The sequence below is a fragment of the Galleria mellonella genome, unplaced genomic scaffold, assembly GCF_026898425.1.
Source record: "Galleria mellonella isolate WM207_F2 unplaced genomic scaffold, CSIRO_AGI_GalMel_v1 utg65, whole genome shotgun sequence".
NCBI classification, from domain to species: Eukaryota; Metazoa; Arthropoda; class Insecta; order Lepidoptera; family Pyralidae; genus Galleria; species Galleria mellonella.
Window position 1 is genome coordinate 3,234,562 of NW_026442138.1, and position 27,799 is coordinate 3,262,360.

At 32.2% G+C, this 27,799-nt stretch overlaps 1 protein-coding gene across 6 annotated transcripts in view; it reads left to right on the forward strand.

Annotated features, from left to right (window-relative positions):
* LOC116413608 (uncharacterized) overlaps nucleotides 1-27,799 on the forward strand; it is a 209,973-nt gene that overhangs the window by 154,461 nt on the left and 27,713 nt on the right. For all 6 annotated transcript variants that reach the window (XM_052900602.1, XM_052900599.1, XM_052900600.1 and 3 more), the window contains 2 exons: nucleotides 2,654-3,272; nucleotides 22,986-23,098. In XM_052900602.1, coding sequence (XP_052756562.1) covers nucleotides 2,676-3,272; nucleotides 22,986-23,098 — 710 coding nt within the window. In that variant the 5' untranslated portion in view covers nucleotides 2,654-2,675. The remainder of the gene's footprint in view (nucleotides 1-2,653; nucleotides 3,273-22,985; nucleotides 23,099-27,799) is intronic.

Below are 27,799 nucleotides of genomic sequence, written 5' to 3' on the forward strand. Positions count from 1 at the left end.
CGATGATGATTTCATAAGCAATTTCAAGTGTAAATCTATGGATGTTGGTGTGAGGTGCGTGTTGATGGTATGTCTGCGTTGATAAGCCGCGTATTGATGTTTGTCAAGTGGTGAAAATAAGCAGTCCTTAGGGGGGAAAGGGATTGTTAGTAATGGGGTCAAATAGCCCTATTACTAGCAATATAGCCTGTCAGGTCGACCTCCACGTGGTTCCCCCTGGAAACCTGGAAACCGTGACTGATTCTAATTAATAATATAATTCGTCAGGATGGGCTGACTGACCTGCTTTTATACTCATAAGTCATCTCTCACTGATACCCCGCCAGTGTATACCAATAGCGCAGACGGGGTTACCATACCATTATCACCCATTAAAAAAAAATTAACAGTCCAAATAGTTAGCACAGTGGTTTAATGCACAGGAAGATATACACACAATATAGTCAACAACAGAATAGAAAGAAGGAGTGAAAGAAAAATGATACAGTGAAAAGGCAAAGACGAAAGTTAATAATAATAATCTTTAATTTTTAAATATTACTTACTTATTAAAAGTTTCTGAATTCGGTTGTTTTTTATGTTTCTTTTCCCATAACTTTGTCAGTTAGCAAGTTATAAATTGATTTGGAAAATTCTTTTTTTTTATCTAAAAGAATATGCTTATATATTGGTTCCATGAAAGTTTTATCAAAATCGGTTCAGTAATTTAGTTTTTTAATCAAAATAACTTATTTTGCCGCAATTGTTATAAATGTAACCCAACTGATTACAGTTGGGTTACATTTATTGTAATATTTATAAGGGTCACATTTTTTTTTAAATAGTATATGTAACTTTTTATGAGTGAAAGAATTGTTAAATCAATTAAGCAGTTTTTGAGTTTATCCATTAGAAACACACAAAAATACAAAAAATTAAATATTTTAAGTAAGTATACATAATTTAATTCTATAATGTCGTATACATTCGAGTTTTCTGTCATTTTCTTGCGGTCAACTTGCATATAATGCTTTTAGCATTAAATCTGCCTTGCACACGTTATATACGTACTAAAAAAATAAGTAAAAAATATTATAAAATACCAAAACAATTGAGTTATCGACATGATTGAGGTGAAAGACGATGTTAGATCAACCCAATACGAATCGTTTTGTATGCTAAAACAGTACTTGTGGCTCTCTCGATAGCTTGTTGACCTGCCGACCTCCCCGTCCCGGTATATCTTCACATCTCTGTTATATTGGTATAAATTTAAATATTTTATGGACGAGAATCTATTATAAACGATTGTAAGATGAAGCAAATCACTTTAAACCCTTATTCGTTAAACCTCTTGATCCTTAGAGTAACCTATTTTTCAACCGAGGTTTTCAACAAAGGAAGTTCTCAATTTAGTTATATTTTTGTTTATGTTTGTTACCTTATAACTTTGTTAGTTGTAAATCGATTAAAAAAATCTATTTTTATCAGAAAAGATATACTTACAGATTGGTCCCATAGAAATTTTGTCAAAATTGATACAGTAATTTAATTTTTATTTTAATTTCTCAAATTGAAAGATTGATATAAAAACAAATACCACGTTACTGTATCAAAAACATGTTATACTAAATATTTATAGTATTGAATAATATTTAATGGTTTATTAACAAAATTGATACCGCAGACAAAAAAAACATCAGATATGTTAATTCACGGTCAAAATTTTCTATGTAACTAATTAACATAATTATTAAAATAGTCACGATATTTTTTAACATATGTATACATTTAAAATAACTAAGATTCTTCTTATTACAAAAAAGAAGTACTTAAGAATAAAACATCAAACAGGAACATTAAACTTTCTTTAGCATCGTGATAACACTGAAACCCGTTCGTCCAATTTGAATCGATAAAAAACAAATTAAAATAAACCGAGAAGTCGATGATATCGATACTAGTTTCACTGCTATTGTACTCTCGAACGTGGTACTCTCTAATTGCGGTGGCTTTGTTATACAAAATGAGGTGTTAGCTCTTCTATTAAATAATAAGTAGTTTGATGTTCGAGCAGTGTCGATATATCAGATATAAATTAATCGGTGATGCTCGATGTTTTGATATCAACGCTTTGGAATATATATCAGTTGGTATAAAAACAAGCATTAATTATACATTACATAGCAATGCTATAATAAAATAAAAAATAATCATAACTCTAGGAGTAGAAAATAAAACAACGATGTTAGACGAACATTATAATCTGTTGTTAGTTAAAAGTATTGTCCAATGAAAATATGCAGACATGAGCACATTGTTATGAATTCTCTTTGTATAAAATATAGTAAATTTTTTATAAAGACTAACCTTAAAGCCTATTTTAACTATTACAGTAAGTTCTGTCACTTTCATTCAAACTAGAAATTTCGCATAAAAGAAAGAGACAAAATTGTTCAATAGATAAAATAGGTTTATGAAAGGTTTGATATATTTACAAGGAGATAAAAATCCAACGAATTTAATATTTTACCGACTCTTTTTAGATTTAAGACTAATAGTATTTGACTCAGGGTCATATTTTCAAATTAAAGGATTCAGATTCAGGAATCATCGATCCATTATCAAAATATGTGTTTGATATTGTAATAATTTTTTTCCTTTTTTGTTACAGATAACTTGCAAGAAAACTGCGTATGGCCGAAAGATACATAAGGAGTCCTGCAGAGGCGTCGCCGTACGCTTTTTGGACACACAAAAATGGTCTCCCTACAAACACTTACCAACAAAATCTTCAAGAAGATGCTGTTATAAATAGGGGTAATCCTAATACCAATATAAAACAAGATGTTAATGCAGAAGATAATAATAGCGAAGCAGCAAAACATAAGACTGGTAATAGCGATACGCCTAATGTTATAGCGACTGAAGTAAATCAAGATACAAATAATCAAGTATATGATGATGAGGAAGTCAGAAAAAACGTGTGGAGCGACGTCGACGATGATACCTACATAGCAGAAATAATTAAACTAAGGACTACAGATGAAGTGAGACGGGATATTCGTGATACTAGTGATTTTAGTGATAACAGTGATAAGGTTGTGAGTAGTGATAAGTTAGATTATAACGAAATGTGGGAATTGGAGCCCACGGACTTGACGGAGTGTGACTGTTTAGGGCCACCTCCAGAGTTCCTGCTGCCTCCACCGCCAAGACCACCTTTCCTCCAAGCGGATTATTACTGCGGGGACGATCCTATACCTGACTTAGAGACTTGCGACACAGAACCAGTAAGTAAATTTTTTATTGCATTTCGGATCATACTGGATCTTTGAATGTTTCCTAATATTCATCATGTTTAACCAGTAAAATGAATTTTAATGCTTGTTTGTAGATATATGAACTTCTTAATTATTTTTAAGTACAGTTAATAAGTATAGTACATACCTATTGATATGAATATTAATATTATCAAGATTTAGTTATTAAAGCATTTTAAATTCTCAATGGGTTTTTAGTAATTAATCAAATTTTATCGCTCTTTTGGAAGATAACACTTGTGTTTACACATTATTAGATAAACTTTACTTTTCGCTTCCAAACATTAGAGTAGAATATATAGTAGAACCAAAAATTACAAGAAATAGCACAAAATCACACAATGGGCGGGTTTTTCGCTAAAAGCAATCTCTTCCAAGTAAGTTTTAGATAGAAATATTATGTGCCTAATCATAATTAAATATTATCAGATTTTCTAATAAAATCTTTACCGAAACAGCGGTATAAACAAAAAAAAAAACATAACAAAATAAAGACAATTTTATAAATCTCTCCAGGAATGCTATTAATAAATTGCTCAATTTTATTTCTTCTCAGAATAAATTCAAAAGAAATAACACAACACAAAATAAATATGAAAATATTATTTATCAATGAAACTTCCTTTTTATATCTCCGGAGATTTTTTTTATATATATAATACATAAGTATATTTCTAAACCTCCTTTTGAAATAAACCATGAATAGATCTTTGTAGATGCCTCCCGATCGGATCAGAAACACATTATAATTTCATTTCGTTCAAAAAGGACTTCGGCGTACGCGAGTATTTATAAAAAAAATAATCCATTTAAATTCTCATTTTGTCCTATGTGATGACGAATACACAACTCTGCCGGAATCTTATCTATCTTAGTAAATATTTGACATATGCGGGCCTTAATGAAGGCTTGTTAACGACAACGACTTTATCTTTAAATCTACAGAAACGCACACAAGCGACTAATGGGTAAGTAAAGATTACGCGTATGGCTATGGCGATTACTTTTTATCTTTTAGAATTAAAATTACCATAAGCTCTAATTTAATGTGATATATTTGTTTATGGAACGTGGAATGACAAACAAGCTGACCCACCTGATGGGAAATATTAACCGCTACGTATAAATATGAGCAGTGTGGTCCCGACATAGAATAGGCTATCCCTTTCTTTCTCCTGGGTGTCGTAAGAGGCGACTTAGGGAAGGTAAGGGATGCGCAGCAACGTTCCTCTTAAAACATCTCTAAAAGCCTATCTGCGGTTGCCAACTCGCTTGCCAAGCGTGGCGACTACTGGCATAATTCCCCTTATGAGGAAGGCTTATGTTCAGCAGTGGACAATTAAAGGCTGAAATGGTGATGACATATATTGTACACCTGGTTTTATTTGTCACTATATAAGATAATATGGAGTCGATTTTTTTAAACTTTCTAGTATTAGGAGGTTTTCATTTGTCTCAATTTGTTTTCACTGACATAATCACAAAAACGTCGCCAATTTGAAGTAATTTTCACAATTATTATTCCCATTCATACAGTTTACTCCCATATTGCTTCAATTTATTTATTTATTATACTTTAATACACCAAGAAAGTGTAAATGGCGAACTTAACACCATATAGCGTTATCTACCAGTCAATCGTAGACAGAAATAACAAAAAATATAATTGACGGTGCAGCGTAATAAACGATAATCAAATTTATTTATTTAATAACTGAATTCGCCGTTTTTCTTTACAGAGCAAAAAAAAGTGTTTATTTCTTTATCTGTATAATTAACACGCAATATTTAAACTGTAGGGTATCCACAAAACAACTCGTCATATATCGGTGCGTTCACAGTTTAATTACCTTTTTCCTAGAAGAGTAACATCCAAATTTTTTTTTAAATGGATGACAATGGAGTGGTCACCTCGCCTGCGCTGTCGGTTTACGCTGGCGGGGCACCAGTGAAGAATGATAGATGAGAATGAAAAGGCAGGCCAGTTAGCCCATCGTGATAAATACACTTAGAATTCAGCGCGATGGTTTCCAGGGGGGACCACGTGAAGGACGACCTGACAGGGTATATTGCTAGCAATGGGAGTGGTAGCCCGCATTACTAACAATCCCTCCCCCCAGTACATACCAATTAAATACTCATACATTGTTCACAGTACTTCCTTTACACCAACCTTCTTGCTGCATAACTAATACTTTGTAAAATAACTCATTTAGATATAATACTGGAAGCGGTCTGAGTCACGTCTTCGAAGAGATTCAAGTAAATTATCTACGAAATTATGTAAATGAAGCCTGTTTCCATAAAATTAGAATTAACCGATATAATACAATGTTCAATTTCAGTACACCATTTTGTATGTAATAGAATACGTAAGTGTCTGAAAATAATTTAATATCATCATATTACTGTCCACTGCTGGACATAAGCCTCCCCTAAATACTGACTTTCACATTGGATGGTATTGCCAGTACTATTACCCTTAAATAAATTCAAAACATCTGTTAAATCATATTTACTGAGCAAAGCCTATTACTCACTAAACGATTACTTGAATGACGAGTGTGCATGGCAATAGTTGTTCATACACTGAATTTTCATTTAATGTTAGACATAGACACCTATATAAATATACATTGTAAATAAACTGGCTTTAAAAAAAAAGTAATTCAATTGAGTTTCTTGCCAGTTCTTTTCAATTGGATCTATATACCGAACTGGACGGTAGGGAAAATATAAAATTATAATGTAAAAATTTGACGTTCATAAGCGGCTAAAATGTCCTACATGAATAAATGATTTTTGAATTTGAATTTGAATTTGTAGTTGCTATACTTGGCAGGTTGGCAAGCGCGGTTAGATTATGGTGATTTTCATTTTTTTATGTCTATATTAGTCTTTAACTGTCCACTGCTGGCCAGAAGCCTCGCCCTTGGAGAGTTTTTGCCAGTAGCTGCCACGCCTGGCAGGCGGATTGACTATCACAGTTAAACTTTAGAGATGTTTTAAGAGAGACGCTACTGTCCATCTCTCCCTTAGTCTCCTCTTATGACACCTACAGGAAAGGAATAGGTGTCCTAATCTATGCCGGGACCAAACGGTTATATACATATGTAACGGGAAATTAATAGAGAGAAAGGGATTGTTAGTAATGGGGTCAAATAGCCCCGTTACTAGCAATAAATCCTGTCAGTTCGCCCTCCACGTGGTTCCCCCTGGAAACCGTTGTGGCAAATTCTAGTTGAATTCGGCAGGATGGGCTGACTGAACTGACTTGCTTTCATCATTATCAGTCACTGGTATGATATCTATCACTGAGGCACCAGTGATAGATACCGTACCATTATCACCCATAAAAAAAACGGGAAATTAATGATCTCTATGTTTTGTCGTTTCTAACAATTGTTTCGACTGCATCCGGAAGTCTTTTTCTTCAGAAGAAGAAGCGTCTGGTGTTTTGCGTCACAGCGTCTCCCAATTACATATTTATATTTTTAATACTATAATCTCTGATAGGGTTGTCAGTCTCTGGTTGCTCCATTAGGGATTATATTCGTGAGGCTATAGATTTCATATTGAGTTTCAAATATGCTCAGAAAAATGTCGGCATGTCGAGTGTTACGTACGTAATCTAATTGTGTATTTTTTGTTGCAAAAAAATGTTTAGCATTTGTAAGAAATTGTGAAAATTTTATACGTTATAACGCAGTAATTACATAAAGTACTTTCAAGGAATTTGATATTTACTTGACAGAGGGGGACAATCGTGAAGTATTTTGCATAATATTTACGAAACAACGTTATAATCTGTATCATTTTTTGAGGGGAGCAATAAAGAGTTTTTCATTGCATTTACATGCTAAAAAGTTTACAATTTCTTCGTATTTTTGTAGCTAGATACGTTTATTTATTTATTACATTATAGAATTACGTTGTCTACTCTGAATCTATTCTGATAATTCTTTTGCAGGATTTGCTGCCATATATATATATATAAATTAATTCAGGAAGTTATGAACAGAAATTTATATTATATTTATTATTTTAATGATACTTATATATTTTTTATACCACAAAGAAGCAAGCAGAAGGTGGCAAACAAGCATACAGCCCGTCTGATGGTAAACGGTCACTATAGCCTATGGCTAACTGCAACACTAGGGATGTCACATGTGCGATGCCAATCTTGAAGAAATCTTAATATAGCCTTTATTAAGAAAACCGTTTTATATTATCTTATTATATTATTTTATTAGATTAAAAGTTTTACTTTACGTGTAGAATGCAGACTATGATCATCATCATCATCATCATATCAGCCATTAACTATCCACTGCTAAATATAAGGGGAGGCTTAGGGGTTTTACCTGTACTTGCCATGCTTGGCAGGTGGATTAGCAACCGAAGTCAGGCTTTAAAGATGTTTTAAGAAGGACGCTGCTGCCTATCCCTCGTCCTCCCTTAATCGCCTCTTACGACACCCATGGGAAAGGAAAATTCTATTCTATGGGCCTGGATAACCTGGATTTATAATATTTTAATTCAATTCTTTCGAGTACATAAACGAAATACTAGAGTTAAGTACTTAAGTACATAAATGTTTAAGTTGAAACTGTACGCTTCGTTTTACAAACTATTTAAAAAGCAACTTTAACGCACATATTTGTTCACATCTGTTTCTACGGTATTATGGTTCTCTCAAAACCGTACTTACTGGTGCTTTTATAGCGAACTATTGCAGCGTTTCTCTTCTCTGTAATGTGGGAGACTGTTTGTCCGTTTATTTTGTCGTACACTTGTCATTATTTGACAAAAGTAGTAGGTGGAACCGGATGTAGGTGATCGCTGCTAACTAGTTGGTCGTAGGTACTTGGCATTTTAAGTAGTGGTATAAAAAAAATAATGAGTAGAAATATTTTTGTTTTTATTTGTAATAAATGTATATACATTGCGATAATGGATAGATATAGGTACAGGTAGAAACCTAAACAAACCTATTTTTTTTTTATTGGATGATAATGGAATGGCGCAGGCGAGGTAACCATTAGATTATCATGCATTAAAAAAATGCACTGGTGAAAGACCTTCGTCTTAAAATTTCACACACAGACAAACGATCAAAAATACATAAAATTTAAGAAGAAATATTAAGTTAGTACCTACTCAAATCAGACGTCGTTTAATCTTTCACAAAATTCTTTGTCCAACCTTCAAATTCAATTTAAAATATCAAGTACTTACCTATAACAAATTCACGCCTTTTCCCCTTTGAGTGAGGCAGAGATTCCAGAACGCGATTTCCTCTTATTTTGACCTACTTCCTTTGCTTGCTTATTTATAAACCTTTCATGTTCCATTATTGGAATTAACCGAAATTTTCTTTACCTATTATAATAAGATGTTACAATTATACATAAGAAAAATCAATTTTAATTGGGGCAAAAACATTGAAGGCAGTTTGAAAAAAATCCTATAGGACTAGTATATCTTTTCAGATAAAAAAAAAGAACTTTTACAATTCGGTTTACAACCTGGATTGAGAACTTCAAACAAACACTAACTTCAAAACCTCTGTTAACTCCTACCATCTTTTCCTTTTGGTACTGCACTATTTTTCTGTGTTCTTTCTTTGTCTTCCTCCCTCATTCTCTCGTCTTATATGTGTCCTATTAAATATGTGTATGTTTATGTATATATATATGTTTATATGTTTTTATATATATATTTTTTTGATGGGTGAAAATGGTATGGTAATCCCGCCTGCGCTAACGGGATACGCTGGCGGAGCACCAGTGAAGGGTGATAGATGAGAATGAAAACAGGTCAGTTAACCCATTATGATGAATTCATCAGGAATTAACCATGATAGTTTCCAGGGGGAACCGCGTGGAGGTCGACCTGGTTGGGTATATTGCTAGCAATGGGATTCTCAGTCTCCGTTACTAACAATCCCTTCCCCCCTGTTTTTATATATTAGTATCTACTAGTATATACTAATGCGCTACCTACCCTTTGTCATTTTCTCAATGTCCTTTACACAAAGGTTGTCTGGAAGAGATTGCTTAGCGATATTTTTTTTCCTTTTGTATCACTTCTCATTAAAATTTAATGTGGTAAATAAAGAAATCTTTTTTTGAATTCGGTTGAAAAGGGGATATTTTAAAATGTGGAACCATTAGATGATTTTGCTCGTGCTTCTAATGCTGATATTTTGGACTTACACGACTGTATCAATTTAAAGGATGGTATATAGCTGTGAACTTTCTAAATGCGATGGTGTGATACCTTAGTACCTAGTTCAGAGCGTCACAGTCTGACATTGTTGTTCTATTTATGTCTAGTTAGACACTTCTCATCTGCTCGTTGCCTCAAGTAAAACATGCTTACATGTGATTTTTAACCGACTTCAAAAGAAGTGTCTCAATTTGGTTGTATTTTTTTTCACACAATATCAATTTAGATGGTTTCTAGAGGAATCCGTGGTTAATTTAGTAATGAAGAGTACATAGGCAGAGAATGCAGGTGGCTGAGGACCGTTCCTTATGACAGTCTATGGGGGAACGACGACTAATATGATGATGATGATGATGATACTCTATATTACTAGGAATGGGGACTAGATTCCCCATTACAAAAAAAAAATCGCATCGCCCCTGTCAGATGTATCCGTCGACTGTTACCGTTAAAACTCGACATGCCCATATATGGCCGAGTATAATAAAATCCAACGTAATAGGAAGCGAAACCAGCACCGTCAAATTGAAACAAGATTATAAATTATATCAATTATTTTGAATCTTAATCTCATAAACGCAGAGTCGTTTATCACGACGATAACGAGACAACTCTACTCTAACCCATTTGCAACAGCCAATAAACCACCCACGTTAATAATGACTCATAAAATCCATATCTTCGCAAACAAATTCACCGTAAAATGTATCCCTTGTTAACATAATGACTGATTCGTCACTAGATCCCGCCGCGTGAATTCTTGCGGTTGGCGGGATTAAGATGTAAAATTAATTAAGATCGAACCAAACACCTTTGCAGAAAATGCGGGTGTTCGCGGCCGTGATTCGTGGAATACTCCGGGGGTCTTGTATTGAGAGAAATAATTTGAAATACCCGACGATGATAATGTTCCGTTGCCAGAACGTAAGAATTGTATGCGTCATAGTAGACTATCAAATATATTAATTTAAAGATCGTATCCCAAAAACAAAAGCGACTTAAATTATGTCTAAAGAATACAATCCCAGTATTCCGAATCATAAAGGCAATAGGCTGTTATATATGCAGCTAAAATTATTATATATAAATTTATTGTATAAATTAAAATAATAAAACTTAGTTCGTCATAGTCGTAGAATACTGACGAATCTATATATGTAATATTTGTCAGATCCGTCAGTATTCTACGACTATGACGAGTTGTTGGAAGACTACAGACGCAAAAAAGAAAAATAAAACTTGGCCAATGTTTGGTTAATAGAATTTTTTAAATTATGAATCTTTCATAACTAGAAAGACAAGTCCCATTCGTGTTTCAACCGTGAAACAGCTGTATTTGCATGTCTGTGTTTCGGTTTGAAGGGTGGGATATGGCGTGAATTTACTGGGTATAAAGGAATAATACCTGAGTCCTCAGGAATGGCAACGCATGGGGGGTATCATGGGTGAAACAGTATACTCTGTTATGTCCATGGTACTGCTCATGTCTATAGGCGACGGTTATCACTTTACATCAGCTGGGCCGTCAGCTTGTTTGCCATTCTAAGTTGTATATAAAAAAAGTGGAGAAAATAATAACAACAAATACTAATAAACTTTTAGAATAGAATATATTTTTTACAACACAGGGGGCAAACGAGCACGCGGCTCACCTGATGGTAAATGACTACAGCCGCCCATGATCACCCACAACACCAACGGTATTGTAGGTTGACGGCAGTATTGACGACCTTTTAAAAATGAATATACTCTTTTCTTGAAGGTTATGTTGTCGTATCGGTTCGGAAATACTGCTGCTGGAAGTTGATTCCAAAGAGTGGTTGTACGTGGAAGAAAGTGCCTTGAAAAACGCACGGTGAAGGACCGCCACTTGTCCAGAATACTTTATTTGCTTTATTTGTTTTAACAGTATCATATTCAGCCAATATTAAGCATGCAAATTATATTTTAAGTCTCTTTTTTATACCAAGAAATTACTTAATTACAAACAAATATGCATTAGTTTCCCCCTGGAAATCGTCGTGAACAATTCTTGTTGAATTCGCCACGATGGGCTAACTGACCTGCTTCGTCCTCACCTATCATCCCTCACTGGTGCCTCGCCGGTGTATACCGATAGCGCGGACGGAGTTACCATTCAATTATCACCCATTAAAAAAAAAAACACTTCTGCATTCATTACGAATCCATTTAACAAATCTAATACCTAAATAATTATAAGTAAACACGAATTAAACATTTATTTAATTCTATGAAAATGTCAATTAATTAAATTATGTATGTATTACCAAGCAGATATAAAGCGAACGCCAAATATACTGTGCCAAGTGTTTGTACAGAGTCTTTAATAATACAACTACGGAGTAATACCACGTTTAACAACATTTGTTATAGACAAATAATTTAATTAATTAGAACCCAAACACGGATTACTGCTAACATTTCCCTTAGGCGAACCTCTAGCACGTAGATAACATGTAGAAAATAAAATGTACCTTATTTTATAAAACATGAGGTATCATTTTGTATAACAAACTAACAATAATGACCATGCTGTTTAAATAGGATAATTGATATCATTATTATAAACAGACTTGTTAATATGAATTCGTTACGTGTCCCAGGAATAAAATGTACAATGGAATTTATTTGTGGTGTTTAAACAAATACGCCAAAATAAAAAAAAATCTATCAAATAAATCTCTTATTCACCAAGGCCAAACGGCTAACAGATAAATTTAATTTTAAATAAATATTGAATATAAAAAATATCAATAAATTATAATTAAAGATTTTGTCTTAAAAAAAAACAAAAACCGACTTCAATTGTATCGAAACCAGTAATTTTGATTTAAAATCTAAACTCCTGAACTGATTTTGATAAAATTTCTATATGACTAAGCTATAAGTATATCCTTGTAGATAAAATAAGAATTTTCCAAATCGGTTTAGAACTGACGGAGTTATGAGGTAACAAACATAAAAATTTATACAACAGAATGGAGAGCCTCCTTTTTTTAAGTCGGTTAAAAAAATACTAAATATCTCCTTAAATAGATGATGATCAGTTTACAGACATTATCTAATATATTTATATATATAAATATATTATAATATGTATAAATTTTAATATATAAAATTCCAAGTCACTATGTTCGTTCACGCTAATCTCTAAAACTGCTCGAACGGTTTTAATGAAATTTTTGTTTTTGTTGATTGCTCGAATTTAAAAAAATAGGATAATCTTTTCTCATAGGTAGCAATAGGCAGTGCGAATAGGCTAGTAGGTAAATAAACTGTAACGATTCCGTTCCAGCGATTTGACGACGGATCCCTAAAAGATCGAAAATAGATTAAGGAGATGCGTGAGCACAGACAGTGCGCATCGTGTGTTTGTTCATTTAATTGTTTAAGATGATTCTGCTGTTTTAACTAATAAATATGCGCATATAATTCAATGGGGCTTTTGTACCCAAAAATGCATATTAGGACATTCAGAATATGTTTGAATAGAAAAATACCGCGCGTTGTAATGACTGGGGCTTTTTTTCAATAATCGTTGAAAAAAATACATTAATTTACATTTTAATGATAGCTCTATGAAGTTATTAAATTATAACATAGGAGAAAAGAATTATTTAAAAAAAAATCGTTAATGTATTTTTTTTAATACCACTGAGGTGACAAACAGGCATACGGCCCACATGATGGTAAGCGGTTATCGTAGCCTATGAACACCTGTAATATCAGGGGTATTACGGGAGCGTTGCGACCCTGAACAAACCTTTTTACCCCATTCTGGTAAAACCCCTTGCTGTAGTCTCTAGGAAAAACCACGACAGAGAGCTCACTTCATAACCTGAGCGTTCTCTGCAAATGTTAACAAGTTATAAATGCTATTTTTTTTTATTTAAATATCTGCAATTTTTTGTGTATCTTATAAATCTTGTAACGTATTCAGTATGAATTATGTACAATAAAGATTTTACAATACAATACTTTAGTCAATAATAAAGGGATGTCACAGTGTATCCTGTGAAGTCCATAACTCAAGTCTATAGGTCCCTGTTACCGCTTTTTGTCTGGTAAACCGTTAATTTCTTACCCATTTCAAATTGTAAAACAAAAACAGTTTCTCATATCTATATATATTAAAAAAATATTTGTTCTAATAATGTAATATTTTTGAAAAAATAATAAATGTTATACAGATTCGCTCATAATTATTGTGCCTTTCTATAGTTTTCTACTGTCTAGTTAAGCCACTGAAAAATATCTATGAATAAATTTCCACTGTGTACAGACATAATGAACAAGGACAGGAACCATTAAAAAAAAACAATCCCATTAAATCCAACCTTCAAATGAGTTTAGCGAATATAAAATAATTAAATTATCGAACAAAACCGACTTGAAGTCTTGAAAAATAAAAAAAAAAAAGATTATTTTCATTAATAACAAATTCAATTCGGGTAGCTCTCTTTTCTTTGGAATGCCTCACTTTAATTTCCTATAAAAAAGTTCCTGCTTCCATCGCGAACTTTGAAAAGCGGCCATAATCATAATTTACAAAAAGTTCACACAGCGCGAACCGACCCAAATTAATTGAAGGTTTTATTCCATTTTTTTTTTCGCCGAAAGACATTTTATTAATTAAAAGTGGAGCATTGACAAATCGGCTACCGTCACAAGATGGACACTCCGATAGCTCTGGTGCGGGGGACCAGTTTTGTACGTTGTAGTTTTTTGTTGATTTCCTCGAGCGATTGTCCGGAGATCCCTTGAGATATTCCGATAAATCGTGCCGGCACCGATGACGGATTTCTGTTCTGATAATGCCACGTTTTGACAAATTGATGTCCCTTTTTCAGGCTTAATGCGTGCGGCCCATGCGCTTAGATTGTATCTGGGTGCATTGAACACAATCGTCTCTCTGACCAAGTTCCAGTAATCTATCAAAAAGTTCTTTCTTATTAATTTAAACACGGTGGCTCGGGTTAAGGGCTCTCGCCCGTGGGCCCGTTATCTTCATCTGAATGTAAAGGTACATTGCTCTACTAAAAATAGCATATTTGTAAACAAATGAAGAGAATGCCAGAGTAAACAAAGGTGAGAATACGCAATATCGAATAACTTCGTAATAAAATGGAACAATACACAGGCACATTGAAAAATTTACTAAATCCGTTTATTCGTTGGACTAATTTACGACACGAATTTCTCTAAACTGATTCAGGTCTAGTCATTTTAGGGTACTCGCAAATGTTACCTGACTTCTCATAATACAGATTATGCTAGCTCAACGACAAGGCAAAGACGTTATTTATTAATATAAAGGTACATTGCTCTACTAAAAATAGCATATTTGTAAACAAATGAAGAGAATGCCAGAGTAAACAAAGGTGAGAATACGCAATATCGAATAACTTCGTAATAAAATGGAACAATACACAGGCACATTGAAAAATTTACTAAATCCGTTTATGCGTTGGACTAATTTACGACACGAATTTCCCTAAACTGATTCAGGTCTAGGCATTTTAGGGTACTCGCAAATGTTACCTGACTTCTCATAATACAGATTATGCTAGCTCAACGACAAGGCAAAGACGTAAGGTGCAATTTATTTATTTATCTAAAAGTATATAAGCATTAAATGTTAAGTTAGTATTAAGTTAGTAAGTAAGTATTATTTATCGAAAATAATGATTCAAGAAATTTAAGTTAAGCAAATGTCGACTGCGAAATACTGATAACAAATGACTTGAACACTTTTGTAAAAACAAATTAAAAAACTTGAATATCCTAAAAATTTATTAGTAATAGTAATAAATTTAATTGCATATAACCAATAAGAAGCGACTAAGAGAACTTAACAGTAGAGGGATAGGCAGCAGTTTTCCTCTTAAATCATCATCAAAAGCCTAACTGCAGTTACCAACCTGCCTGCCAGCTGTGGCAACTACTGGCACAACTCCCCTTATAGGGAAGGGCGATGTTAACAATGGACAGTTAACGGCTAATATAACAATAATAAATCTAATAGTAGTGCAAGAAAATTAATTAAACATAATTAAAATAAACAGGTAACATTCTAAAAATTGCATAATTAAATTCATTAAATACCCATAGTAGTGTATGTAAATTAATTAAACATAATTAAAATAACACAATTGTTGTCTATACAAAATAGAGGCACTCATGGCTAGAGCTTTGAAGTTGCTCGAGGCGAAGCAACCGAGGCGCGACGCATCGTGCTGCGACATGTTATGAGGGTCAATTCTGGGAATTTGTGACGCAGGAATTCGTTAAATTCTATTTGAATTTGGAATTGTTTTATTTTTTTAATGAGCATTTTGCTCGTCATCAAAAAACAAAAATTAAATGGACTATTTTTAGATGGCGCATTAAAATAAAATATCAGCACTTTAGGAACACAACTATGAAAACCGCATTCAATTTGAGGTAGTGGTTTTTGCATGATACCGAAATAAACATACAGACAGACATCAAATTAAAAAAAAAATATCGTGTTGGTATCTATTGATTTTATTAAAACTCCTACTAAGATTATTTTTTATTAAATATGTCCTATATATAAACATAATTAGATAATTACAATTGTATTTAATTAATAAGATTTTGGATTCATCATCATGATGAATAAAATTTTATTATATTTATTAAATTTTCTCCTTACCATAATAATTTCTACAATCTAACTACAAGCAAAAGTTTATGAGAATATATGGATATGAAGGAACATCTATAAGATGTTTGTTACTCTCTTTCGCAAAACTACTTAATGAATTTGAATGAAATTTAGTACTAGTTTAGATTTTTATACCCTAACATATTACATAGTATATTTTATATACTGATTTTAATTCTGACAGTGAAGAAACAAAATACAACTAGTATGATAAATGTGAAAGTGACTTTGTTTATTATTTATTATTTCTTAGTGCTTTAACGTCAACCAATTTTCATGAAATTTGCTATACAACTATAAAATGAAGTGCGTAATTATAAAATGAAGTTGTGTAGTTTATATTAATACACATAAAACAAAAGAAACATTTTTATTGTGGTATAATACACAATATGAAATAAAGTAAATTAAAGTAAACCACAAAGTATTATTATTTTAAAAGGAAAATCTTTCAGGATTTGAATAAAAAAAAAATATCTGTAATCTGCTGCTCATAATAAAATAGCCATGGTGACGTAACTCAGCCGTAACGTAACTCAGCCATTGTAACCAGTGGTATTGTCATCCTTGAATTCGATTTTAAAATCATTCAGTTGAAATATCGGCGAATTGTTTTTGTATTAAATAATATTTTACAATACATATATGTATATTTATTATTTTTACGTAGTTCTCATTTTTATTCTATATGATGCTCTATATAATAATTTTATTGCCATATGCAGTCCTACAAACCGAAAAAAAGTTATGCAAATACTATGTGTTTGAGTTGCATTTATTCCTTACCTTCTTTCGTAAATATAACTTGTTAAATTAAATTAAAATTCTGCTGCTAACTTCTGTTAGTATAAAGCTTGGTTTAAATGGAAGAAGAGCTACAAAACTACAAAGAAACAGACATAATATTAAATATAATATTCTTTATTGCACTAAAACATACAGCAATAATGATGAGATGAGATGTGTCGTGAATACATTACGAGTTGAAATTATTTGAATTTGGAACTCTGAATTATATATCTTTGGTCATAGATTAAGGATAGTGATTACGATCTTTTCTACATCTATGAAAAAAATTTGCTTCACACATGTAATTTTTACTCCGTAAAAACGGCTTTAGTTATTTAAACTATATAAAACACGGAAGTAAACCCTATCGATTTCCGAAATATCGTTTAGAAAAAGTTAATAGGTCACTTATGGGTATGAGCATTAAATGTTATAATAAGATACCGAAGTATATTTTAGTTTTACCTTTTAATAAGTCTAAAACTGTTATTGAATAAACACTTATTAATCGGTTACTTGAATGACAAATGTGCATTGTGTTGTTCGATCATGCACAATTTTTAATGACCATGTAATTTTAGACATGTACATTTAAATAAATACACATAATGTTAACAGAGATATAAAAGAGTAACTGTTGAGTTTCTTGCGGGCTCTTCTCAATAGATAATAACTTTCCGAACCCTGTATTTATAAAAAAAATTCTATTTATAAGTGCTTGTAAATAAATCTACTTGAATTTCTTATAAACCATAACACATGCAACGAGAAAATTTAAAAGTTAAGTTTAATAGGTTTCTTATAAATATCATTTAATATATTTAAAAAATAATAATATACATACGTCACTTAAAATAGTTTAAAATACATCACTTAAAATAGTTAGTAATACGTCACTTATAAAAACAATACCGCCATATTCATAAACAAAATGGCCGCCACACTTTAATAAATTAAAAAGTGTAGAGATTGTATCTGAGTGAAATATTAAATTCAGTCGTCACACAATAATTTAATTACGCAATCTAATGAAAATGCACGCCAACAATATTATTTATTGCCATATCAAAGTCGATCTAATATAAAACCAGCGTTAGTTGATCTCTAGAACTTGTTCAACATGCGAATTTATTAAACAAATCGTCAAACTATATAAGGGTGGTATAGGTCAAATACTTTGGACATACGCTTATCACTTGATCTTAGAGGGTGGAAATAATATTTTCTATAATAAAACATACATCCAGAACTAAGCAATTATCCGATCCGGTGAATGAGGAACGGTATAAATAATAATTTATTGTGTTAATTGGATAGATTTTATCAAGTACCGCCTGTTTGCGTACGGAAGAAACAAAATGTTGCACTAAACCAGTGGTCTTTAAACTTTTTGTCTTGTAAACCATTTGCCATGTTTTTCGGTTCTGGATCCTTTGCTTAGCAAATATTGCATTTTAGTGAATTTATTTATTTATTTTTATTTTAATATTACATCTGGAATCAACAGCTTATATCTAGAATAATTAAAAATATTATATTTATGCCATACCTTAGCCAATTACAGATTCCCTAATTTTTATACTAGACATTATTATGCTTATTTTTAGAGGGTAGGTTAAATAGAAAAAAACAAACAAAATAATTAGTTTAAAATTCAATAATTAGTGTAAAAGTGTGTGTTATTTGTGTGTGTAGTGTTGCGTGAATGTAGTGTACAAAGTGAATTCGTAAAAAATCTTTGGAACAAGCAGTGGCGAAATTCCCCTTGGAAACAGTGAGTAAATCCATAGATTCGTATCCAGACTGATTATAAGCCTATACAAAAGCCAAAAGTGGCCAATACGAATAGAATATTTTTTTATTTTTTGCTGAGACTTTAAAAAATATGTAGGTATAAAATTTTGTAATATTACATTACTACATAAAAAAAAATGCATTTTCGTTTGTAACAGAACTTATGGCTGGGGTAGGTATATATTTTTATGTTTACTGACAGGTATAGAAAGTAGTCTGTAGGTATATATATATATATATATATATATATATATATATATATATATATATATATATATATATAAATGAACCGTCTATGTATAATAACCGGTAACCGTCGCCTATACTTAACATACAAATTCACTTTCCCATTAGTAAGGTTACTGAAATTATGTTAAAAAAATATATTACCTCTTATAACTCATATAATATTACTAACTAAAGATAACGGTCTATGTTCTATTATAATCATTTTACGCCTTAAATTCTTAATAAGCATGTTGTCTAAAAATAAAATCCAAAAAACAACTGAAATAATATCAAAGAAATGGTCGTAATAGCGATACGCGAGATTTCCACTTTCGTTTCCTAAGGGACGGGGGAAAAATAAAAATAATGTAGACACTTATAGGGTAGCGTAGGGTTAGGGGGAGCAAAAAAAGTCCTTTGTGTTAGAATGACCTTTTTTCTCTATCGCATATCACGTGACGGCTATTGCTTGGAAATATTAATACACAAACAATCCCCACCAACTAGGCATTGGTGATATCGGTATCTCTCCAACAACTATATATTACCCAATATATAGATATCGGAGCGACAGGGTCTCTGAACATATTTTTATACCACTGAGGTGGCAAACAAGCATACGGCCCACCTGATGGTAAGCGGTTACCGTAGCCTATGAACGCCTGCAATACCAGAGGCATTACGTGCGCGTTGCCGACCCTGAAGAAACCTCTTTACCCCCCTTTTGAAGAACCCCATGCTGTAGTCTCTTGGGAAAACCTCGGCAGGGAGCTCATTCCATAATCTGAGTGATCGTGGGAGGGAACATCTCTGATGGCGGGTAAAAACCACCGGTACGAGCGATATCATTATGGGTGATGACCCATAATGATATCGCTCGTACCGGTCTGATATCTATACACATTTAAAATAAATTATATTTATTTATTTACAATTTATGTATGTTTATTTTATTAGCATTCTATTTACCTTGTACACCTTTTTTTCATACACTCGATTACCGGCTATTCATTTCAATCTCTCTCACTGCATTAAGTTGGCTAATAGAGATCTTTTTCAGACATACCCACCTTTGCTAACAAGTTGTTAAATTAAGCGCTGTATCTTTTTTTCAAGTGCAATAAAAAATATATACATATATTCATTTCGACCGTAATCTTTATTTCGATATTGGATATTGTTTTTTTTTTATGAGTGATAATGGAATGGTGACCCCACCCGCGCTATCGGTATACACCGGCGGGGCACCAGTGAAAGATGATAGGTGAGGATGAAGCAGGCTAGTTAGCCCATCGTGACGAATTCAACAAGAATTGTTCACGATGGTTTCCAGGGGGAACCACGTGGAGGTCGACCTGATAAGGCATATTGCTAGCAATGGGGCTGTCAAACTCCATTGCTAACAACCCCTTTCCCCCCATTGGATATTGGTTAATCGTCATTTTATATATCATTATATAGATATTATAAATACAATATATATATATAGATATAGACATTGCCACCCCTAAATTTAATACACAAACAATCCCCTCGCAACACACCTTGTCCCCACAAAACAAAATTATGGAGTAATTATAACAATACGGCGCAATGAATTACGAGAATAAAACGTACATTAGTCTGGTAATTCAACAAAAATGTTGAATTAAATACAAATTTTTAAGTTAATGACGAGCGAACTGCATCCGAAATTACGCGGAATGTTAATTTGTCTGGATTAATGCTTTTAAAGAGATTAACTTTGCAACGTTATTGTTTTTTTTTTATAACACAAAGATAAACAAGCATACAGCCCGTCTGATTGTAAATGGTTACTGTAGCCTATGTACGCCTGCAACACTAGGGGTGGTCATATACATGTTTCCGATCTTGAAGAATCCTTAATGTACCCATTTTTAACAACCTACAGTAATGTCTACGGAAAACCTCAACAGGGAGCTCATTCCACAGTCTGAGCACTTGCGGGAGAAAAAGTCCTCTAAAGCCACACTGTAGATGGCAATGTAAGATCTAGAGTGTAAGAATGAATTATCTGTCGATGGCGAGCAGTTGGTAGTTCCGATTTTCATTCTAAGTAACAAGTTAATTGATAATATCTTTGCGTAATGCAAAGGGATCGATTCTACGGCACCATTATCTAAACCTAATTCTATAATTAAAGAGAAACTCATACCATAGATCATTATTAAAAATTAAAGGAAAAAAAAATACTGTAAATATCGATATATTGCAATTTTTTTAATGCCAAAATTAACACATTGTAATGAACATAAATACTTATTCCATTTTTTTATTTGACACCATTATTGATAAAATGGAATTTAAAAAAAAACAGTATATTTATTAAGGTATTAATATATGATATGAAATCGAAGTATTATACTTCTAACGAATGTAAAAAGTGTGTAAAAATATATATATATATATATATATATATATATATATATATATATATATATATATATATATATAATGAGTGAATTATACTTAAATGGCTGAATAGATTTCAAAAAAAATTTGGTACATAAGTAAATTATTTCCAAACTTAAAATAAAGGATAAATTATGTATTGATTCCCATGGGAAAACCTGCGGGAAACGGCTAGTTGTTTTATGTATGCTGATACTGCCAATACAATAGCAATAATTCTATTAATTGAAATCGTTTTGTATCCTGTATACCGTCCCACAGTATTCAGACGCTAGCCAAATGGTCGACATTTTTGGCATAGTTTCCATTATTTGTTACATAGACAAATTAGAGATTGTTCTCCACATCTGATCTTTGGAATGTTTCCAAAGATTCCAGTATTGGATTATTCTCATCATTGGTGCACTTAGTTTGATTAATATCTATCTATATAACTAACTTATTATATAAAAATCTCTTGTGGTAATGTTCGTTGAAATCACCGAAACCGCTCAACGGGTTTAAATAAAATTTTGTAAATGTATATTGTTTTTTTACAACTTAATGGACCCTGTAGATGGTGTGGCAGTGAGAATCAAAATAACGCTGGTTACTTGATTAGAATTATTTTGTTTAATTCCACTACCATTTGATAGCGGAATTATATAAACATGAATGGAATATGGCAAGAAATTACAGAGTAAGGAGGCCTAGTTTTCAGAAATGATACACATTAACGGTATTATGAGAATCACAGCGTATTATGTGATGTTCTGTCTGATTCTGTTTATATAAACGACGGCTACCACTTTCATAATAAACCCAAACTACGAGTAACACAAATATACATACCTATCTTTTTTTTTTAATGGGTGATAGTGGAATGGTAACCCCGCCTCTGCTATCGGTATACACTGGCGGAGCACCAATGAAGAATGATAGGTGAGGATGAAGCAGGTCAGTTAGCCCATCGTGACGAGTTCAACAAGAATAGTTCACGATGGTTTCCAGGGGAAACCACGTGGAGATCGACCTAATAGGGCATATTGCTAGCAATGGGGCTGTCAAACTCCATTGCTAAAAATCTCTTTCCCCCCATACATACCTATTCAAAAAATTACAAAATGTTTATAATATTGCCCGTGAATGAAATGACTATCTATAAATAAATAAATTTGCCGTGTGCTCTCGGCACAGAATATGTCACCCCTTCCTTTCCTGTGGGTGTCGTAAGAAGCGATTAGGGGAACTTAAAAATCCAAGGATGTGCAGCAGTTTCCGTCTTAAAATATCACCAAAACCTTAACTGCAGTTGCCAAACCATTTACTAAGCGTGGCAAGTACTGGAAAAACTCGCCTAACTGCAGTTGCCAATCCATTAGACCAAGCGCGGCAACTACTGGGATAATCCCCCTTATGTGGGAGACCTATGTTCAGCAACAAATATAGTGATAATTATAAAACAAATAGTAATAAATTATGTTCTAATAACTGTGCATTTCTATTTATTTCAGAAGATTGACGCATACAACCACAGCGGGCCGTCGTTGCAGACGTCGGCCGTCATCGCTCTTTGTTCTATCGTACTGGTGCTTGGCGTTCTAGTTGGTGCTATCCTCGTCTGGAAGTGAGTCTTACTAATTACTCCTTACTAATATAACTACTTTTTATTAAGTAAAAATGCCTAATTACTATAAGAAAATACTAAATATCGTCACGCGAACAACTTTATAGACAGCCAGAGAAAGACTTTGTACAAAAGTCGTTCACCTCTGTCCCATTCTTGTTTCTACCGTGAAGCAGTTGTGTTTGCATGGCTGTGGTTCGGTTTGAAGGGTGGAATATGACAGTGAATTTACAGAGTACAGAGGAATAAAAACTGAGTTCTCAGGAATGGCAACGCGTGGGGGGGTATCATGGGGGAAAGAGTATACTCTGTTATGTACATGGTACTGCTCATGTCTATACGCGATATTTACCACATTTCATCAAGTGGGCCGTCAGCTTGTTTGCCATTCTGAGTAGCATAAAAAAAACTAATTCTAATTATGAAAATGTTACTTTTTCAAATATCGTCCATTTGAAAGTCTCCTAACTTTTGCAGTAGCTTAGAAGTTACTTAACTAAATTTGTATACAAGTTAATGTATAGTAACATTTAACAGTAATATGCCTAATTGAATTTTTATCAAATTAGAGTGCCTTCAAGTTATTTCACAAATCTTCCAAATGGATGGCGGTATCTAGAAATCTTGCAATAACCGTCTGTCTTCATTAGGTGATCTCAAAGTTAGAATTAAGTTAGATAGTTCGTACTATCAATTTCTATTAGTAAAGTCAACAAACTGAGCTCATATTAATTACTCTCATTGATGATTCAAGAATCACGATGTTTTAACACAACTAGTGCTTATAGTTTATCGAAACTCTGGTGAAGTGATTGAATATTATGTAGTCTGTTTAATAAAGTTTATTCATAGATAGATAGATACTCTTTATTGTTTCCTTCAAAAGATTACAATAGTAAACTTATTATAGATATAAACAATTACAAGAAATAATCACAATGAGAAAACAATGGGCGACCTTATCGCTAAAAGCGATCTCTTCCAGGCAACCTTTGGATGGAGAGGAGTAATTATAAACAGTTTGATTGGAGGTACGATGAAGATCCTATTATTCATAGCTAGTCTTTTGCCCGCTACTCCGCGTGGATTTTAGAAGTAGGTAAATAAATAAAATAGATGACTTTTACATGTCGTATCAAGATCAACCATAAATTAGTTTTTAAGTTAGACCTTCAGATATACGATAGTGGAAACCGCATCCAATTTAGTGTAGTAGTTTTTATGAGATGCCGGTATAAACGTACAGACAGGTACACAAAATTTGTAAAAAAATATTGTTTTAGCTTATTTATTAGTTCTGTTATATTAATTTTCTTAAATATTAACATGTAAACACATTGCCTAGTTACTATATTATTTATTAGTAAAATTGTATGTGCCGAATTCTGCAGAATTCAAGAAAAGGTTGAAGTTACATTTTCTTTCCTTTGAGTCATTATCTTAATTTATTTATTTTTATCATTGAACTGTCAAACTTTAAAATCATTGAACTAAATTTCTATTCTAGGTAGTAGATTCATTTATTTTAACATCCACTGTATAAGTAGGTAGATATTATATTTATTTATAGTATATGTATTTATGTAATATTTTATTATGTATCTTAATATTTTATTTAACTGTATATTTGTTTATGTATACTAAATATTAATAGTTGTAGCACTTCAGCTGCCCGCTAGCAACATGTTTTCTAACTGCATTGGGTTGACTGGAAGGGATCTCTGTCAGGGATAAGTCCACCCTTGCTCACAATATTTATAAATGCATTAACATTGTAATTTACAAGTGCAATAAAGAATATATATAAAATATATATTAATATAAATATTAAATAGTATATGCAGACTTTTTTAGTCATAAACAGATGTTAGACACTCTTTTATAGTAATACTTTTAAATATTTATTTATTTATTTATTTGGTATAAGTTACAATAACAGTTTGCAAACAGAAATGAACCATTAAAAAGAGAACAATACAAATATTTATCAATACGCAGTTTGTAACGCTGTTACGCTGTTTGTACGCAACCTTACATTGTAAACATCGTTTAACAGTAAGTTATAACATATTTATAGATGTTACATTACATTACTGATTACAGTTATAATCCAAACTTATATGTGTTGAACACCTGTTTATCACAAGTTTAACTTTTTTATGATAACAATGTGTTTAATACACGTATTTATACAATATAATGCTTAAAAATACATTTTTATTACGAAAATATGACTAAATTGAATGAAAAATTAAGCCACAATTATGAATGCATCAAGCCATGCGATTTCTTCATTCGAACAGAAGTCAGAGCGAGACAGATATAGCGAGTACGTCACCTAATTATTCGTCGGAAAGCCAACAATAATTTCACAAATCAGTCGAGATCTCAAGGAATCCGACAATGGCGGGTTGTGACAGTTTAATCGGCGTTAAACCCGTCGTCACATACGTGCCATGGGGAGGCAATGGTTCGAGAAAGTTGATTAGAGTGGCTGTCACCTATTTGGGATTTAATCCTAGCGCCAAATGCGGTGCGCCGCAAGTAATAAGCATGAGCGTTTTAAATTCTATATTCAAATACATTTTTTTATCAAATGTAGTAATATTGTTAAAAAATATATGTATGTCTGTGTTATGACGCAGTCTGAGGGCGAGGGATGGGCAGCAGCGTCCCCCTTAAAATATCCTCAAAGGCCTAACTGCGGTTGCCAACCCGCCTACTAAGCGTGGCAACTACTGGCAAAACTTCCCATATGGGGAAGGCTTATGTCCAGCAGTGGACAGTAAACGACTGAATTAATAATAAATGTCTGTGTTATATTCAATAATGTTGGTAATATATTGAAATTTTTTCCATTGGACAATATTTTTTCCGTAGTATAAATAGGAACGCATTTCAACACCTTAATTCTCAGTAATGAGAATAGAAAGAAAGATACCCTGTTATGTTCGTAGTATTGCTCATGTCTCATCGTAGGAGACAGTTACCACTTTCATCAGATGGGTTCTCAGTTCGTTTTCTATTCTAAGTCGCATAGAAAAGAAAAGATGCGGGTCGAAATCTCGTCAAATTGAGTTTTTAAGAAGTGACATTTTTCACCCTTACTTCCTTCTTAAAATATGTTATTACTTATATTTTAAAATTCCTTAACATTAGTTTAGTGTTGAAAATGAATTATATATTCCGTTAATTAAACAATAAAGACCAAGTTGAGAGTTAACGTTTTGCAATATAATTCACTTACCTAACTTATCGCTCTGAGAGACCAACTTTCTAAATGTAAATTCAAAACTAAAGCTTTTATTATAGTTTATTTTAAGAGATGACTTTAATTAATAAATTTATATAGCTGAATCTATAGGCTAATTAATTCTTTAAAAAAATCTACTTATAGGATTAGGTGTATAATATATTTAAAAGTCTTTTGTTGCTAAAATAGTTGGAAATTGCTATAATTTAAAATTTAAATTTATAAGTGAGAACACCAAGTTTTTGTTTATATATAAGGTCATTTAACAAGTTTTTGTTTATTATATAGGTCACTTTATACTATATTAATAATATGTAAAATATAGGACCTTAAGATATTCATTAATGCTAATCTTCAGAACCACTCAACTATAATGAAATTTTGTTCTCCTAATATATTGTTTGCTCCAACTTGAGAGATAGAATAGTTTTGATCACGATAAGTGGCGTTGTTGTCAAAATCATGCTCCCATGCAAAGCCCGGGGCAGATATCTAATCCATACTAATATTATACGGAGGAAAGGTTTGATTTTTTCTAATTTTATTTATTTATTTATAATAAATAAACTCAGTAATTGATTTTAAAAATTGTTTCACTTATAGGAAGCTACATTACCAGTAAACAATAAAGGATTTATTTATTTATTTAAATAACTTTATTGCAATAAATTAAATGCGGTTCTCGCTACTATGTTCCTAAACATCAAGTTAGAGCTAGAAAAGCTGGTGTATATTTTATTTTAATATACCATAAAAAAGTAATCAATTTTATTGGTTTACTTCCATAAACCGCGTATACGAAATAATGAATAAAAAACTAGTCATATATAAGTTACTTATATTGGATTAGCCTCAAATTTAAATTATCTAGTTATTTGAGTATATCAATTAAAACATGAGAATTTACAAATGCTTGTACCTTTCATAAACTCTCGATAATTTAATTTTATTTTAAATCCGCTACCGCTTATGTTTTATAGTATGAAAATAAAATAATTAGACGTGTCACAATATTCATGTCGTCAAGTTACGGGCAGTTTGACGTCGTCGAATTAGAAACTGGATATCCCGCGATAAGTAGCTGTCGACGAATATTATTGTATTAATTAACTGTATAAAATATTTGTTTATTGGACTTTTGTACGAGAATAGATTTTTTTTATAATTCTACGAAAATGTTAAGATTTTTAGATTATTATTATATGTGAAATTTATTTATTTATTTATTCTTTATTGCACAATAAAATTTTATACAAATAGCGAGCCTAATGCCATATGGCATTCTCTACCAGCTAACCATTGGGTAAAAACAGAAAGCATATGAAGGGCAGATGTGGTGAAAAATATGTGACAATTATAGTAACACATTAAGGCAATACACAATATAAATATAATATACACATAAGAAATGCACACATAATACATAAACATTACTTTTAATATATATG